Genomic DNA, 19,282 nt, shown 5'->3' with positions numbered 1-19,282 from the left:
AGAGGGGAGTAGTTAGTGGTGTATAGTGTGGTGGTGTCATTGGTGAGTTGTATTCCTAAGTAGGAGATTGCTGTTGGGCAAATGCGGAATGGGAATTTGCTTTTTAGGGTCTGGAGTGTGTCGTCCGTAAGGTTGAGTGGTAGTAGCTCGGATTTGGTGGCATTGAGTTGATAGCCCGAGATTTCAGAATATGTTTGTAGTGTCGATAGCAGTGCGGGTAGGGATGAGCAGGGGTTGGTCAGTGTCAGGAGGATGTCGTCCGCGTATGCTGCAATAGTAAATGTTTCGTCTCTGACGTGTAGTCCTTCTATTTGCTGGTTGTGTCGAATGGTTTCCAGGAGGGGTTCTAGGGATAGGGCGAACAGGAGGGGGGAGAGTGGGCATCCTTGGCGAGTGCCGTTTAGGATGGGGAAAGAGGGGGGGGATATATTTGGGATTAGTAATTGTGCTGTTGGGTTGTGGTACATGGCTTGTAGGAAGTGGACTAGTTCGGGCGGGAATCCGAATATGTTCAGTACCTTGTATAGATAGGGCCATAGGAGGCGGTCGAATGCTTTCTCCGCGTCCAGAGAGAGTATTGCTGTTGGGGTCTGCCGGTGGTTGGCTAGCCATATCAGGTCTATAATTCGTCTCGTGTTGTCTTGAGCCTGTCTCAGTGGTATGAAGCCGACCTGATCTGGGTTGATGAGTTTGTTTAGGAGGGGATTTATTCTATTTGTCATGACTTTAGTCAGTATTTTGAGGTCTTGATTTAGTAGGGAAATGGGGCGGAAGTGTCCCGGTTCGTCGTGTGGTTTGCCTGGTTTAGGTATCAGGGTAATGTTTGCTTGCGTCATGTCTTGGGGTAAGGGGTCTCCTTTGAGCATTGCGTTGAAGACTTTGCAGAGCTTGGGGATTAGGAGGTCGCTAAAGGTTTTGTAGTATAGGGCTGTTAGGCCGTCTGGGCCTGGGCTTTTGTTAGGTTTTAGGGTCTTGATTGCTGCTAGTAGTTCTTCTGGTGTGATGTCTGCTGCTATGTAGGTCCTGGCTTCATCGGTGAGGGATGGCAGGGAGAGCCGTTGGAGGAAGGAGTCTGTCTGGGAGAGGGTGAGTTTAGAGGGAGGGTCCGGGGAGTGGTTGTATAGAGTTGTGAAGTATTTTTGAAAGGTTGCGCCAATTTCGTGTGGAATGTCAGTGAGTGTTCCGTCAGGGGTGCGTATTTTAGTGATTCGTTTTGTCTCTGTGAGGGTCCTGAGTCTTTTGGCTAGCATGGAGTCTGCCTTGTTTCCTTTCTCGTAATATTTTTGTTTTGTCCAGGCTAGTGCTTTGGTAGTGGCTGTTAGGGAGAGACTCTTGAGTAGGGCCCTGGTTGTTGTGAGTTGCTCGAGGTAAGAGGGGTTCGGGTCTTGTTTGTGTAGTGTTTCCAGGCGGTCTAGTTCGGTCAGGGTATCTATTATTTGCCGGTTATATTGTTTTTTGCGTGCTGTTGCTATAGCTATTAGTTTGCCTCTTATGACTGGTTTATGCGCTGCCCATAGCGTGATCGGGGATGAGACTGACTGGTCGTTGAGGGTAAAGTATTCTGCGATGTCTTTGGCGAGAGTTGCGATTGTTTGTTTGTCGTGGAGAAGTTGTGGGTTTAGTTTCCATGTCCAAGGTCTGGTCATATGGGGGATTGTGAGTGTTAGTGATATGTCCGCATGATCAGACCATGTGATGTTACCTATGGAGGTTTGTGTGATTCGAGGGGTGAGGCCTGGAGAGATTAAGAAATAATCTATGCGGGAGTAGGTGTGGTGGGGGTGGGAGTAGAATGTGTAATCTCGGTCCGAGGGGTGTTGGGCTCTCCATATGTCAAGGAGGTTGTTCGTGTTTAGGAAATGTGAGAAGAGTGTGTCGTTGGGGGAGGTTCTCGGTTCATTCTGGTGTTTGGTGGTCCGATCTAAGGCTGGTGTGTGAGCTGCATTGCAGTCTCCTCCGATGATGGTGAATGTGGATTTGTGTGTCGCTATGTGTGCTGAGAATGAGGACCAGAACGCTGGGTCTGGGGATGTGGGGGCATATACAGAGGTGATAGAGTAAGTAGTGGGGCCGATTTTGCCTGTGATCGTCAGGTATCTACCTTGCCTATCGGGAAAGGCTTGGACGTCCGAGAGGGGGCAGGAAGTTTTGAGTACTATTGCTATGCCTTTGGTTTTTGCTGCTGGCGAGTTAGCCAGGAAGGTTCGGTTGTAGTGCTTGTTTTTGAGGGGGTAGTGTTTGTGGGGGGTGAAGTGGGTTTCCTGGACTAGGAGGACATCTGCGTGCTGTGCGTGAGCCCATCTCAATAGGGAGTGTCGTTTTTTTGGGTTGTTTAACCCTTTTGCATTAATGGATACGCAGTGTAATTTAAGGGGCATCCCTGGGCGTGGGGGGGCTTGGTGTAGGTTTGTTTCGTTTGTTTAGTGGTGTGGACTCTGGGGTCGTGATCCGGACTCCGGGGGGGTCCCGGAGGGCAGCAGGGGGGGGTAGTCTTGGAGTGGGTAGGGGGGGGTGGGTGCTGGGCTTATAACTAATGCCAGCAAGGGTATTTTGGATTACCGGTAGCCTCCCTGGCCTGTGTCTCCAGGCAGGGGTGGTAGGTATCAGGGTGTGTGGGGAGAAGTGGCCTTTTCGCCAGAGAGAGGATGGCAGATGTGTGGTGTATTTTGGCGGGGGTCGTTAAGAGTCCGACCTAGGATAAGGGGGGGTGTGTAGGGTGAACTGGACACCATACTATTCGTTTTTGGTTTAGTAATGGGGTGGGTGGAGGGGGTAGCCATGGTTCGGGACCTGGGAGGGTATCTTTTGCGGGACAGTGAGGGTTGGTAACTTATGTACATGGTTAGTTGCGGCGGGCCGCGCCGGGTTTCAGGCCATTTCGGTGGGTTACGTCCACTTGGTGTGGGTGCTTTTCGGGTGTGAGTTCGTGCTAAACATCTTTATCGTGGGCTCGTCTAGTGGGGTGGGGGGGACCCGCGTCCGCCCCTCACAGGCCGGGGGGTGGCTTGTTGTCTATGGTGTGGTCCTCGCGGACTGTTGTATGTGGGTATTGCGGCCCCTGGGGCTCCGGAAGGCAATGTGTTTAGGTTCGTTAGTTGGGTAGGGTTTGCAGGTGGTACATGACATTGTGTTACAGGTCAGCATGACATTCACGTTCTTCCCTCCCGCTCCCTGGCCTGTCGCGCCCCGCCGCCCCTCCGGCCTCGATGAGGCGGGGGGGGGGGGGCACGAGGGTCCAGCAATAGACCCTCCCCCGCCCAACAATGGTCTTTCCCCTAACACATATTTGCTATAACCTTTCTGTTTAGTCGACATTTATGTTGACCCAAGTTCAGCGGGTACCATCCAGGTGCCGTCCCAGTGTTTTACTGAGTGGCCGTCGCGGCCCCCCGCCCCCCCAAACCCCGTGGGGGGGGGGGGGGGAGGCCGCCAGGGCCCTAAGCATTTCTAGTGCATACATTTGTCTGAGATTTCCCTCCTCCCGCTCCCCCTCTAGGCATTTACCCATTAGGGCCGTCGCGGCCTCCCGTCCCCCCGGCCCCGCCGAGAAGCGGAGCGGGGGAGAGGGAAGGCCGCAAGGGCCTCCAGGCAGTCCCCCCGTCCCAAGGGCCCTTAGTGCTGCCCGTAGGGCCTTTGTTGCAATAGTGGGGTAATTCTCAAGAGTCTTACGACAGGTCCATGGTGGTTGTAGGTTCTCAGTGTGGGAATCGGCATTCTCTGCTTGGCTGTGGGTATTTTCGATCGTAAGATGTGCTAGTGTCGGTGTTCTTGTAATAAAGTACCTTTTCGATGCTTTTAAAACAGTTCAGGTAGGTTAGTCTTGCTTGCTGTCAGATAGATGATGTGTTGTTTATTCTGTGCTGTCTTGGGTGCCGGGATGTTGGGTCGTAGGGATGCTCTCAGTTCGAGTGTCCATTCAGCGGGTTGGGCTGGTCGTTTGTTCTGTTGCTTTGGGCCTGTGTTGCGAGTCCAGTGTTGTATGCACGGGGAGGGCAAGGTGTGTAGGCCTGTTCAGTTCTCCGGCGGTCCGGTCCCCTAGTCTTTAGGGGGGGTGCAGTGCGGGCAGGGTTTAGGCGTTTCCCAGGCCCGAACGTCTCGGCCATTTAGACATGTGGGGACCGGGACGGGTGCTGTCTTCGTTGAGGGTCGCGATCTCTTTGGGGTGGTTGGTGCTCGGGTCTCCACGATGGAGCCGGGCGCTGGTCTGCTGCGGTGGCATCCATGTTGACGTCTCGGATGCCCAGCTGCTCCGCCAGGTCGCGGGCCTCGGATGGTTTGCGCAGTATATAGGTGCGGTTGTCATGGCGCACCATTAGTTTGAAAGGATGGCCCCATGAGTATCTAATCCGTCTGTTTTGTAGAGCCTGGGTTAGGGGGCGCAGTTCGCGCCGTTTGCGAAGGGTTGTTGGTGCGAGGTCGTGGTACAATTGGACCGCGTGGCCTTCAATTTGCAGCGGTGTCTCTCTTGTCGCTCGCATGATAGCTTCCTTGACGTGGAAGTAGTGGCAACGTATAATGATGTCTCGGGGTTGTGTGGGGTTTGTGGATGGCGGGCGGAGGGCTCTGTGGGCCCTGTCCAGGAGGAGGTCGGCTGGCGGGGCATCTGGGAGCAGGCTGCTGAGCGCTTCATGGAGGGTGGTGGTGAGCGCCTCTGGGTTGGAGGATTCTGGCAGTCCTCTGATGCGGATATTGTTCCGTCTGGATCTGTTATTTAGGTCCTCTTGCGTTTCTTCAAGAAATGCTAGCTGTTCTTTGATTTCTTTTAGCTCCATGTCGTGGGTTGTGGTAGTGGTAGCCATGTCGTCCATTTTGTTTTCCAGCTCGCGTGTGCGCTTGCCGAGGTCTGACAGGCCCTCTTTGAGTGGGGCTAGATGTTTGGTGAGTTCAGATGCTACCAGTGATTTCATTTCTAGCAGGAGTTCTTGAAGGTCTTTTTTGGTTAGGGGTGCAGGGTCTTTTCTGTGGGTGGTTGTGCTGGCGTCTGAGTCAGAGTCTGAGGCCTGTTGCTCCTCTGCAGCCTGCGTGGTATCTCTGTCCGCCCTGGTTTTAAAGATCGGGGCCACGGCCGAGCCCGGTTTGGATTTTCTGCCTCCACCCATCCCGGTTTGTTGTAGTGGGGTTCGGGGGTATGGTGTGAGGTCTGTGGCGTGGTGGTGAGCTGTTCCGCCGCTGTTATCAGCTGGTATAGTTTCTGCCGTCTCGGAGACTCTCTAGTGTGCGGCCATCTTCGTCTGCGGTCAGGCTCCGCCCCAGCCATTCCAATTGTTAATGTGGAAATAGTCTTATTTAATGTAGAAAGAAGTTGCAAATAAAAAGCTGAAGATATAGAATTTGATAGAGGGAAAAACGTGATTTACTAGAAAGGGTGGAGGGTACATGGAATGCTTATCTGCCAAAAATAGTAACGCGGGGCGTGGCCGGACCAGCAACGCGAGCAGTCGCATGTCAGCGGTGCTCCGCACACTAAACGGCAAAATCGATACAACTAACCCGAAATACAGCAAATACCGACACCCGCTAGCACTCCAGACCCGTGCACGATCATGGGGAAGAAGCTTAAAAAGCTAAAGACGCACCCGGGAGACGGCAGCAGGAAAATTGGAGACCTCTTCTCAGTGAGGCCTACCTCTAAGATGGCGGCCGCAACAGACTCCCAAGGCTCATCCTCCGAGGAGGAACCCCTGGACGCACCCGATGCCATACCAGAGGCCAGGGACCCGTTCGCAGCAGCCTCCATGGGTGACCTGGGGGCCCCGGCCACAAAAGGCGACATAGTAAACCTGCTGAAAAATATGCGCTCCTGGTTTCACGCCGACATGGCAATACTGCGAGAAGACGTGACGGCGGTGACTGACCGGGTAAGGATCACGGAAGAAGATCTATCCACAGTCACACAACGCCAAACAGACACGGGCACACAAATCCAGAAAATCGAGGCCTCCCACAAGTCGCTGCAAGACAGGCTGGACATGCTAGACGACGCACGGCGACGGAATAATCTAAAACTACGGGGCATAGCAGAGACAATAGACGACAAGGAACTCCCCCACTTCCTCCGAAGGCTACTATCAACAATTTTACAGCCTAAACAAGCAAAACACACCCCTCTAGAGGGTTACTACAGGCTACCAAAATCCACAAGGGCCCCGACAGCAGCATCCCGCGACGTCCTTCTTCGATTCCAAACCTTCCGTGACAAGATGGCGGTAGTGGAAGCATTCAAGACCCAGAGCCCCTTTACATTCGAAGAAATGCAACTCACAGTATTCCAGGACTTATGCAAAGCCACTCTGGACTGGAGGCGCGCAGTCCGCCGGGTGACACTAACCCTCCAAGAAGCCGGCATAAGGTACAGATGGGGACCAGCCCACTCCCTCTCGGCCACCAAGGGAGGCAACACCTTCCAACTTACCTCGACCGACGACCCCGGTGCCTTCCTGAACAACCTGGGGCTAACGCAGATCATCCGTACCAGCACCCGCGCTGGAAGCTCATGGGACGTCACGAAAATTGTGCCCTTTGTGCCCAGCACCGCAGCAGGCACAGGCCGAAATCCTCCGCCCTAGTCCGGTCCTCCCACTCTCACAACGGACTTAATGGTGGAACCCACCGTCTGCTGGACTTAATCAAAAGTCGTTATAGTTATTTTCTCTCATTTTCTCTATAGTTAATGTATGTTCCTTTACCACCAACAGAGGGCCACATGGAGAAAACTCTTCGAGACCATCACACATGCCTCTAACCACCACTAGCAACACCCTAAAGCCTAGACACCCGCCTAGCGGCGAGCACACAAGGCTCACCAACCGCTGGGAAGCTTAATCACACGGCCTAGACCCCCCGCCAGGCCCCTACTCTAAGGTACTAACTATCCAACCAGTACGAGAGTCACGCTAATTAATGTCACACCACCCTCCCTATGACTTTCGACGGCTAGGAAGCAGCAAGCCCCTTAAAACGTGGGCTAAATACCAGCTCTCACTTAATGGTCCGTGACAGCACATACACCAGCATAGGCATATCATACAATACTAAGAGTTATCATTCTATTATGCCGTTCTCCTACTTGTTTTAATTATGTTTCAAATCTGTTTCAATGCTATAATTAACTTTTATCCTCCTCTCGCTGCTATCAATGTTTAGCGAAGCCAGAATAATCACCTATTTACACAACCAACACAACTGACTCTCCACAGACAAGTTGCTCCTTATAATTAACTCTTCGGCCTACTTTTTCCGGTAGAAGTGCACGCCTCAACACCCCACCATAATGCTGTAGCAGCATACAGCACAGCACCCTAACTCACACACTAGGCGACCTACATAGCGGCAACGCTTCACCCTTCTTAAACCTGCTGCATGGATCTCACTTGTATTTCATTTTATATCCTAAAATGTGCATGTACCCTTGCCAATGCTAAGATTGTATATCTTTATATATGTACGCTGTTGTGGCGCCTGTCACTGTCTTGTACCCTCCTGCACTACAAAAATAAAGAATAAAAAAAAAATAAAAAAAATAGTAACGCAGTGTCCATTGTTCCAGGGTCTCTGTTCAGCCCAGCGTTCTTCATCCGTCGTTCTATTTCTAACGTGATTTGTTCGGTGATGTTCGGGAAGAGGTTTGAGTACACTGATCAGAAGCTGCAGATTCTGCTGGACCTTGTAGAGGAGAATCTAAGGCGTGTGGACAATATATGGGTTCAGGTAGAGTATTTGGGTTATTAAAGGTCATTTTGGTAGATCATTTACACTTTAAAGGACCACCCCAGCACCTTAATTCCTCCAGCCCTCTGCAGTGGCTATGGTGCCATTGTGCCTGGTGCCCTTCCAGGGCAAGTACTCAAACCATTTGAAAACAGTGTAATTACTTACCTGGGTCCTGTTGGGCACCCTGGCATTACAACCATTGCACTGGCCTATATTTGTTATGATGTTAGAATTATTCCTTGCAGACCCTCTCTTTCTACCCAGAATACCAGCAGCTACTAAAACTGCTAAATCATTTCAATGGTAGCCTGCCACTTATTGGGGTTCCCTCCCCCCCCCCCCCATTATATTTAGTATTATATTTAGTATTGTCAAAAATTAACCAATATTGAAAAAAATAGCTGACTCAGAAAATAGTAAATTAACCCTTTAGTAAGTAACCATCTACAGTTTTCATTTTCCAAATGTGACAAACCGGATTAATTTCTTGAGACGGGCAGATGTTGACAAATTATCAGAGCGTGGGGGGATTGTACGCCTGAGCCACATGTAATTTAGAGGCTCCATCACAACTGCACCATAGTCAGGTCTATCAATCATTCCATTCTAGTGGGATATAGAGTCGGCTAAGGTTTAGGGTTGCTTCCATCATCAGCAATGCCCAACTTGGCTTGAAGAATTGTTTATATCTTACTCAACCAATCCGTACTCTTTGACCAAGTGATTAGTAAGCAGTTGGAAATAATTGTGAAAAAAAAAAGAAAGATGGATTGAGATTTAACTTGATATTTGTGTTACTAGCAGGCAACTAGTATTATTTTTGTGCTGAATTGTCCCATTCATGATTTTTTATGTTATTGTCTACAAGATATTAAGTATCAGTGTCCCCTTGTTAGGAGATGGTTGATTCAGGAGAAATGTCTTTAAATTTGAAAGATAACCACTTTCGAAAAGGGAAAATTTTCTCGCATTTTTTCGTGTTTGCAGAACCCAGGGGTTTAAAAATCCTTCAATTAATATTTCTTTCATAAAAGCCTTCTCTTAGAGCAATGACCTTCATTGGGTTTAAAGGGACACTGTAGGCACTTCATCTATTTGAAGTGGTTATAGTGTCTGGAGTCCCATGGCTGTGTCCTTCCTTTCAGCACTAAACTTTTTTAATGTTTTAATGCTAAACAAGAATCTCCAGCAGCCGATCCCCTCTGTGCTGTTTGGACTAATGACCAAGTGTTAGCCTGAGCAGCAATGGGTGGCTGTGATTGGCCGAGAGTTTAATGTCTGCTTCAGCCACACGTCCAGCGGGGGCAGAGCTATGGGAAGCCCGGGATCCTCATTCAGTGTTAAACTGCTCGATAATAGCTTATTACTGAATGGAGGGACAGCGCCAAGGGATTTCAGGCACTATAACCACTTCAATAAGAAGCCTGTGGCTGCTCACTGTTAAAAAAAAAAAAAAAAAGTCCTACCCCTGGTCCCCACCCCTGAGCGGTGGGTGGGGGCCCTAAATACTAATAAGGGGGGGACCTAAGGTCCTCCCCCCTGGCCCCCACCTCTGAGTGTCGGGTGGGGGCCCTAAATACTACAAAGCGGGGGGACCTAAGGTCCTCCCCCCTCGCCCCCACACCTGAGCGGCGGGTGGGGGCCCTAAATACTAATAAGGGGGTCCTAATGTCCTCCCCCATGGCCCCCACCCCTGAGCGGTGGGTGGGGGCCCTAAATAGTAATAGGGGGGACCTAATGTCCTCCCCCTGCCCCCCCCCCCCGAGCAGTGGGTGGGGGCCCTACAGTAAAATAAGGGGGGGGACCTAATGTCCTCCCCCCTGGTCCCCACCCCTGAGCGGCGGGTGGGGGCCCTAAATACTAATAAAGGGGGGGTACCTTAGGTCCTCCCCCCTGGCCCCCCTGAGCGGTGGGTGGGGGCCCTATATACTAATAAAGGGGGGGACCTAATGTCCTCCCCCCTGGCCCCCACCCCTGAGCGGCGGGTGGGGGCCCTAAATACCAATAGGGGGGACCTATTATCCTCCCCCCCGGCCCCCACCCCTGAGCGGTGGGTGGGGGCCCTAAAAAATTGTCCCCCCCAGGTGACTAGGGGTCCCCAAACCCCTAGTCACCCCCCCCAAAAAAAAATGATCCTCCTACCTACCCCCCTCACCCTAAAAATAATGAGGGGGGACATTTATCTAAGAACCTGTAAAAAAAATAATAACTTACCATTCGATGTTTTCTTTCTTCTAAAATCTTCTTTTTTCAGCCCCCAAAAAGGGCAAATAAAAAACCATAATAACCGACGCAATTAAAAAAATAAAATGAAAAAAAACGAGCGCCAAAAAAATAAATAATCCTTCTTCACCCATGGAGGGCTCCGCGCAGACTGAGCTCTGCATGGCAGGGGAAGGCTTATAAAGCCTTGCCCCGCCCTGCAATTAGGCTCCGAGCACTCTGATTGGTGGGTTTAAGCCATCCAATCAGAGTGCTCTGACAGGTAAATGAAGAGACTGACAGGTAAGTCTCTACATTTACCTGTCACAGCACTCTGATTGGTTGGTTTGAAATCCACCAATCAGAGTGCTCTGTGTCATTTTACACAGCGTGGGAAAGTTCTTTGGAATTTTCCCACGCTGTGTAATTTGACTCATATCTCTCTGATTGGCGGAGCCCTCCATGGGTGAAGAAGGATTATTTATGAAGTGCCGAATTGCCAAAGTCCCGAATTGCGAAAATTCTGAATTTCGGAATGCCGAATTGCCAAAGTCCCAAATTGCGAAAATTCAGAATTTTCCCCATGCACATGCCTACTCATGACTGCCCGCACATTCAGGAGAGGAGCAACTATGTGAATATAGTGTGAAGGTTTGGGTTCCAAAGAAAAAATAGTTCACACATGAGTCGGTGATCAAATTGTAAGAGATCTAAATGGTATAAGGTCCATTCTTTGATGTAGCTAAAGCTACCTTTCCCTTCTTCTGAAATGTAATGTTTAACTCAAATAACACATTATATCCATATCTCCTATTTCAACAGCTGTACAATTTTATACCCTCAATCTTGAAGCACCTACCAGGCCCTCACAACAAGTTGCGCGAGAATTATCAGCAGCAGTTGGAGTACGCAGACGAGATCGTGAAGTTACATGAAGAAACTCTAGATCCTGACAATCCCCGCGATTATGTTGATGCTTTCCTCATTAAGATGCAACAGGTTAGAAGAAGCACAAAATGTCGAGAAACACTGCTAAATGAATTAAAAACACGTCAACATCCTGTTGGCAGCCTATGTCTTGATGCAATTTGCTCGGTTAAGTAATCTCTGTTTGTATTTTTAGGAAAGAAAAAACCCTCACACTGAATTTATTAAACCAAATCTCCTCTCATCTGCTCTGGATATATTTTTTGCTGGACAGGAATCAACAAGCAGCACGTTGTCTTATGGGCTCCTCATTCTTATGAAGTATCCACATGTAAAGGGTAAATCATTAAAATCAGGCCTAAAAAATACATTCGGCATTAAAATGACATATCAACAATCATATTGTTTGAACTTGTACGGCATGTCATTGGCATGATTGGCAAGGTCAATTTAGTGCTACATTGGCACTGTCATTGTAAACCACCAAATATATCACTGTCACTAAGTCAACTAAATCCATTAACCCATTAAACATATCTCTTTCCTCTCACATGGGACTGCCAGTGTCCACGTTGTTGGCCTCTGTCTTCACAGTAATACTGATATAATGCATATTTCGGTAATTGTAAACTCCCCCTTCTTAGAGAAATTGCAGCAGGAGATAGACCACGTGATTGGTCGATCCCGTAAACCCAGTATGGAGGACCGTTCCAAGATGCCATATACGGAGGCCGTTATCCATGAAGTCATGCGATTTATGGACTTCCTTCCTCTGGGAGCACCACATTGTGTTACCGAGAAGACCCAGTTCAGAGGGTACACCATTCCCAAGGTACTAACCATTCTGGTGAAACAGAATTTACTAAAGATCGAATTCCAAGTGAATTTGAAGTGAATTTCCAGTTTAAGGCCAGAGTAGCCACATTGAAAGCAACGCTAATTTGAGAATCTCCCCTGTGAATTTTTCCAGTTAAACCATATTGACCTTAAAGTTGAAATTCACTTTGAATTCTCATTTTAGTAAATATCACTGTGACACCTAAAACATCTTTAATGAGGACATGTAGAATGCTACAAGAGTATTTTGAAAATTGGGCAGACTAGATGGGCCGAATGGTTCTTATCTGCCGTCACATTGTTTCTACGTTTCCCACATATGAAATGTTGTTTCTAACAATTCGATCATTTGACCATTTAGAACTTTATTTAAGAATATTGTCTTTGTATATTGTATACTAAGAATTGTGAAGTAGCATTTATCTTAAAAAAAAAGCAAGGCCGGGATACAAGTTGTACACCTGATCTACCAAAAAGTACATTGGATAAATCTTGGAGCATCACCTTAAGCTAATACCCATGAAGATTGGGTTGCTACAAGGGACATGAAACGCAAAAAAAAAATCAATGATCAGCTGAAGCCTCTAACGTGGAGCCAAGTCTGCACCTTACTGTTTGTTAGTGTATTTCTACTAAAAAAATACTAACAAAAAAACAACATACACAAAAGAAAAACAAAAGAAAAACATATCTCTATTATTCGGTTCTGTAAATATATACCGAATTTGGACAAACATTAATTCAATCATTCATACTCTAGGGGCCTTCTGTTGGTACTCTCCATCAGACTATTTTGCGTTGAGAAAATCAACATTTAATCCCATAAGCAGTCTATAATACGTTCTCCTAATTCAGAGACCAAAGTAACATGGAGAAACCTCTAGTAATACATTTGCTGCATTACGTAACACATCAGATAATGTCATAGGGCGTAAGATAGAGGAAATACAGCCCAGGGTGAGCACAAAATGTGAAAGCTGCGCATAATGATACTGGAACAAGTCTGAACCAACACCCTCAGGCAGCAGTTCAGCTAAATCCACGAGACCTTCTGAGTTGCATATCTGACCAACATTGGCCAAATACTGCTATGTAGCCACGTGGAAACCAGAGTTATGGGACAGTGGTGTCAAAGGATTAGCAACAGTAGAGAAATAAAACTTCAAACAGATCCTATACCAGATCCGAAGGGTTGCAGAAACAAAGGGATAAGAGACCACCACTTTTGTGAAATGCTTATTTTACAGCAAAACAAATGGGGATATAGTAACCCAAGCTACCTCATGATCCATCAGTGGCCAGAGTCTGTGAGAGTGCCCATAATGTATTCTGGGACACGGGAAAGTTGGGTTGTGTGATAGAAATTCCAGTCCTCCTTTAGCCTTCTGTAGACATAGTTGTGCCATGTAGAACTTTGTTCCCGAAAGGTTTGTGGAAGTTTTTGGCAAAATTACCATTACAGTGCAATGTGAAAATGTAAACTTTCAGCAATGAGCTACCATACACTCTAAATCTTCACCATTTATTCCTTTCCAGGGTACATTTGTCATCCCCGTTCTACACTCTGTGCTGTTTGACCCTTCTTTGTTTAAGAAGCCCTATGATTTTGACCCTGGACACTTTTTGGATGAGAATGGCATGTTTAAGAAGAATGAAGGTTTCATGGCATTTTCTGCTGGTAAGCATCTTCTGCTCTTGGATGAGCTAATGCTCCTCTTTTTCTGTTCTATACCTTACTGAATCCTATCGGTCTCATCCACAGGAAAGCGAATTTGCCCTGGAGAGAGCCTGGCTCGAATGGAGCTCTTTCTGTACCTCACCACCATCCTTCAGACGTTTGACCTACGATCTGCCACACCTCCAGAGGACATTGACCTCTCCCCAGAATACAGTGGATTGGGAAAGAAAGCACCAACATACCAACTAAGTTTAGTTGCCTATTAAAAAGTTTCCTTCTTTAGACATAGAATAACACAATTTAATGAGATTACTTTTATTTGATTGACATCTTAATATCTTATTTTATATCTTACTTTTACTCCTCATGACAACATATCTTACAGTGTGCCAAACAAGTACACATGACATAAGGACATTTCTACTCACTCACATCTTTTGTTTGTACAAAATCACATCACAGAAAGATCTAATAAAAATCACATGAATTGATTAAAAGTTCCAGTTTATTTTTATATTAAAAATATCTTTCACACTATGACTTCGAATGAAGCTTGAGATCAACTTCCTCTGGATGTTACTAGGCAGCTGCCCAGACCATCAATCTCTGGTTGATGCCCATCTAATAACAGGACCACCATGGGAAGGTAGAGAAATGTGTGGTGAGAAAAAGCAAAGACCAGATATTACTCTATATGATATGTAGATTATGTGAATGTGATATCATCATTTATCAGCAAGAAATGGAGATATGGAAACGACTGATTAGAAATTATAATTCACTTCCATCTATATAATTATCAGGTTAGATTGTACGCTGTACTAAACTGCAGCAAAAAAAATGTTGCACATGTGAAATGTGCTGTAGTGGTTATTGTGCCAGAGGTGCCCTGGCCCCACCCCCAAAGTAAAAGACCACTTACCTGTCGTCCTCTAGGTGCTGGTCAACTCTTCCATTGAGAGCCAGAAGATAAGTGCCCTGAGCTAGTTTGGCTGTGCAGGTCTTAGCTCATTGGCCAAGAGTCATCACTTGACATTTCATCAAATGCATTCTCCCCTTCAATACAGGGTTTACATAGTTACATAGATGAAAAGAGACATACGTCCATCAAATTCAGCCTTTCTCAAATCTGTTTTTGCTGTTGATCCAAAAGAAGGCAAAAAAAAAATCTGTTTAAACCACTTTCAATTTTGCAAAAAAAACTAGGAAAATCCCTTCTTGATCCCATATTGGCATTCAGATCTCTCTTTGGATCAATAAGCTTTTACCTCACAAATGAAAAGATATATCCTTGAATCTTATGTTTTTGAAAGTAGCAAGTATTCATCCAGTTTCTGTTTAAACATCTGTTTAGACTCTGATAAAACCACTAGTTCAGGCAGAGAATTCCACATCCTTATTGTTCTTACTGTAAAAATCACGTTCCTTGCCTTAGACTAAATATCCTTTCTTCCAGTGTTAAAACCTGGGGGACCTGGCACCCAGACCACTTCATTGAGCTGAAGTGGTCTGGGTGACTATAGTGGTCCTTTAATGCCTTCATATCTCCTCTGAGGCACCGTTTTTCTAAACTAAAGAGATTGAAATTTGTTTCATTCCTTTTTTAATTCTGTAGCCCATCTCTGCACTTTTTCTAGTGTCATAATATCCTTCTTTAGAACAGTTCCCCAAAATTGCATATTCAAAGTGGGGTCTTACCAGTGATTAATAAAGAGGCAAAATCCCAAGAATGAATGCCCATATTTATACATAACAATGCCTTACTGGTCTTAACAACTTCTGGTTGACATTGCACAGTGTTGTCTATAACAATTCCCAAATCCTTCTCGTGTGTTGGTTTCCATAATTCACTACCATTTACGGTATAATTTGCTTATGCATTCTTTACCCCAAAGTGCAAACTTTGCATTTTTTCTACATTCAATTTATTTTGCCATTTGAGTGCCCAGTTCCCCAATCTATTCAAATCCATCTGGAGCAAAGTAATAGCCTGTTCACATTGTATTATGTGACAGGCAATGTGGCCACCTTCCACTACATTTCCAGAGGTCCTGGAGTCATCACAGACCAGCAGGAACCCCATGCTCGCCTGACAAGGAGCAACCAGCAAACGTTCTTGAACTAAATATGCCGTCAAACATGAGTTTTTTGGCTTGTGTCGGGGTTAGCAGGGAGGCCACAAGTCGTCTTAGATAGTGTGGCAATTCCTCCATAGTGATGGACTCTGGCACTCCCCTTATTTTAAGGTCTGGAGCGATCATCGAGTGTAGCAAGTTGTAGAGAGAATGCACGTTGTGTCGTTTGTATGTTGTGTAGTGAGTCTTTCACTTTAGACAGTTCTTGCCTCACATCTATGATACCCTTTTCGGTGGCTTGAACCCTGTTAGTGACCACCTGAATGTCAGCCTGAATCACTGCTATATCTGCTGCCAGCTTCTGACGGAAATCTGTAAAAAGGTTTTTGATATCTTGTTTTGTGGCCAGAGCTGACATATCTGGGCAGTTGTATGGGGTCTGTTCAAGCCCCTGCAACGTGGACGGAGTGTGGCTGTTGTCCTGCGTTTGTCTCAGGGGGTCAGCTGGAGCCTCTTGTTCCTCCTGGGTCACCATTTTGTGCTGGGCCTGCCGCTGGAGTAGGGTCCCTATGTCATCGGACTCCGTCTGTGTACCTGGACCTGGCTTCTGTGTGCGCTTATCCATAGTTGTGGGCTGATCAGATGTGGGTCTGCTTCCGGGATCCAGCTCCGTGGCACTCACCTAATTTTTTTGAATTTATGAGCTTAAAAAAAAATGTGGGTTGGTTTAGCTCTCTTTAGTTATCACATTCTAGTTAAGCCAATCTAATCTCCTTTTTGCATGCGGTATTGGCTTCTTTATATCTTATATAGAATGCCTTTGATTTGTCCGATTTAATTGCTGTAATGTTCTTTTCTTATTTTTATTCTCTTGGTCTACTTTCCCATTAAACCACATTGGTTTCACTTTGCTTATTTTAAATTGTTTACACGATCGTACATACTGAGAAATGCACCTTTCTAATATTTGTTTGAAGATATTCCATTTATCGGCTTTTTAAATGTATATTTTATTAATTCTCCTTAATATTGCATATATAACAAAATGGAGCATAGACTCCCCAACAGGGTATTAGAATTAGGGGTGGTCTAGTGACACAATCACGTCACTGGCATTGCCCAGTGAGGCACCCCACCCAAATTACTGGCAGATCATCATGGCATGAATGAACACCAGGCTGACTGCCAATCAAGCAGGCTGGTCCACTGATGGCAGAACATCAGTTTGAGCACTCTGTGCTGGGTCCCAGCATTCTGAGTGCAGTGAAAGCTCGTCTCATGAGGAACTCGTACTACACTTTTTGGGGTCAGTTCTCTGATGTCCTCAAAAGCGGGACACCAACGAACAAATTCAGGACGGTGGGGCAGGACCCAAAAATCGGAACTGTCCATTCATTGGGATTGTTGTAAAGCATGCATATGAACATATAGATGTCCCAAACCATCATAAGAATCCAAAATAAATACAATTCAAGGAACGACTTGTCTTTTATTGCTATATAGACAAAAACACAGTACGTGGCAATGGTTTAACTAGCACAGTACGTGGCAATGGTTTAACTAGCACAGTACGTGGCAATGGTTTAACTAGCACAGTACGTGGCAATGGTTTAACTAGCACAGTACGTGGCAATGGTTTAACTAGCACAGTACGTGGCAATGGTTTAACTAGCACATTACGTGGCAATGGTTTAACTAGCACAGTACGTGGCAATGGTTTAACTAGCACAGTACGTGGCAATGGTTTAACTAGCACAGTACGTGGCAATGGTTTAACTAGCACAGTACGTGGCAATGGTTTAACTAGCACAGTACGTGGCAATGGTTTAACTAGCACAGTATGTGGCAATGGTTTAACTAGCACAGTAGTCTTTGACAAGCCTGTTAAACCTTCTGTTTATTATGGCTGCAGTTAGTAACTTGGCCACTAGATGTAAGCCAAGCTCTTTGTTTAAACTGTAATCCTGAGAATATTTCTTAACGGAACATTCTCAGCATTACGAATAAAAACCTGTATACCTAACACTTTAGTATCCCTGTACCCATTTAGAGATGTCCCCTTTGTGTGCCATAAATGTTAAAAAAATATATATATATGTTTTTGACTCCCTCAGCTCTTCTTACCTCACCACCTCTTGTGACGTCATGGAAGACGCACAGTGTTCACCTGCATGGTCCAATCCAAGACTCCCCATAGAGGATTAGTGGGGACCTGATGCACATACGCTGTGAGCACAGTGCACACATGCAAGCTTCCTCATTGAATCAAAGCTTTCATATGAATACTCCGTATTTGTAGTAGAAGGGCCTCCAGTGGCTATCAGATTAACATCCACTGCAGGTGTGTTCAACCCTCCAAGGCAAACATTGCCATTTCTACAACAAGTCAATGTTTTACATAGAATGGTTCACTGAGTCGTGGCCTGGGTGACTTTTGTGGTCCTTTAATTGTTTCTTTTTAACTGATGACACTAAAACAACTTTACCTTGATGAAGCAGTTTTTGTGTATAGATTACGACCCCGCAGTTTTATTCTCAATATCTCCCATTTAGGAGTTCTATCACTTTATGTAATAGGACTCACTGCATGTAGAATGGGAGTAGGGACCCCTAGTGGTGATTAAGAGGATCTTCTGCTTGGACAGCAGTGTAGTTGTTTTGCTACTGTGTTTCCTTTTGTGAAAGGGGCCTCTCCTTACATTTTAAGGGGGGGTGATGGGGGTGGAGCTGAGTTTGTAAGGGACAAACCAGGAAGGGGGGCACTGTACGGAGCTATAGTGCCAAGAAAACAACATTGTTTTTCTGGCACTATCATTTCCTTTTAACTTCTAATTAGCAGAAAATTGAGAAGTGAGACTGCGGACACCTGATCTATACACTAAAACCACTTCATTAAGATAACGTTGTTTTTTTGCTTACAGTGTCCCTTAAGTGTCCCTTGAAATCTCTGCCTAACTTACTTTTGACCTTTTCCAATTACTTTATTTGCAGAATTATTAGTGTGATATTGGTTGGTTAGTGAAAAAAGACAATAAATAACCAAGTTTCATCCTGAAAATACATCTTTTTAATAAAGCACAATGAGAGCCACTGCATGCACCATACATCACAGGAGCCGAGACTCCTCAGAGAATATTACACAGTAACAGAACAACATTATTGTAGGCAGGTAAGTGCTTATTGGCAAATGGTCTGATCAAAGGAGCAATGAAGCAAAGATTTTTCTTTCTACATAGGGGAAGAATAATTAAAAAATGTCTCAGAATTTCTGAGCTTCTGCGAAGTGTGTCTCTGAAAAACTCTGTATAGAAATGAACACGATCCATTTCAGCAACGCATACTTGTTAATATTCTCTGCCCACCTACCGGTACAGAAGTGGGCAGTGGAGAGCAGGCTGCACAGGGCAGAGAGCAATGGGCAGACCTTGACTTCATGATTCAGTCCCCTCCTGCAGTCTGAAATACGTAACTGTCCTGGCAAAGTCGGTTCTGTTGGCACATATGGTAATGCACATTAATCTCAGCCACCCAGGGCTACATTTTGGAAGAAGGGGATCATTGCTCCCATTGCTCAGTGCCATAGGCTCACAAACCTGAATACTGGATTAATTTACATTCTAAAGCTGCATGTCTCTATATAAATGATAACCAAAATTAGGTCTCAATCATTCGGCATTAGAAAATATTCCAAATTTATCAGATTAATACCCACGCGTTTTAATGGTGACTTCTGTAGATATTCAACCTATCGTTCCTGAACGTTTTCTTGTAATTGTCCTATTTATAGTTAAATCCCCCCTCTAATAATATTGTAAAGCGCTATGGAATCTGTTTGCGCTATATAAATGGCAAT

General features: G+C 45.9%; 1 protein-coding gene across 1 annotated transcript in view; it reads left to right on the top strand.

Moving 5' to 3' along the window:
- The window catches only part of LOC134572387 (cytochrome P450 2G1-like), a 49,839-nt gene extending 35,994 nt beyond the window's left edge, over positions 1-13,845 (top strand). Inside the window, exons 4-9 of the mRNA XM_063431314.1 lie at positions 7,547-7,707; positions 10,735-10,911; positions 11,036-11,177; positions 11,484-11,671; positions 13,213-13,354; positions 13,439-13,845. Of these exons, the coding sequence (XP_063287384.1) occupies positions 7,547-7,707; positions 10,735-10,911; positions 11,036-11,177; positions 11,484-11,671; positions 13,213-13,354; positions 13,439-13,620 (992 nt within the window). The 3' untranslated portion in view covers positions 13,621-13,845. The remainder of the gene's footprint in view (positions 1-7,546; positions 7,708-10,734; positions 10,912-11,035; positions 11,178-11,483; positions 11,672-13,212; positions 13,355-13,438) is intronic.
- Positions 13,846-19,282: the final 5,437 nt, after the last annotated feature.

Source organism: Pelobates fuscus, chromosome 9 (assembly GCF_036172605.1).
Source record: "Pelobates fuscus isolate aPelFus1 chromosome 9, aPelFus1.pri, whole genome shotgun sequence".
Classification (NCBI taxonomy): Eukaryota; Metazoa; Chordata; class Amphibia; order Anura; family Pelobatidae; genus Pelobates; species Pelobates fuscus.
Note: the sequence above shows the minus strand (reverse complement) of the source record. Positions and strands in the feature narration are given on the sequence as shown.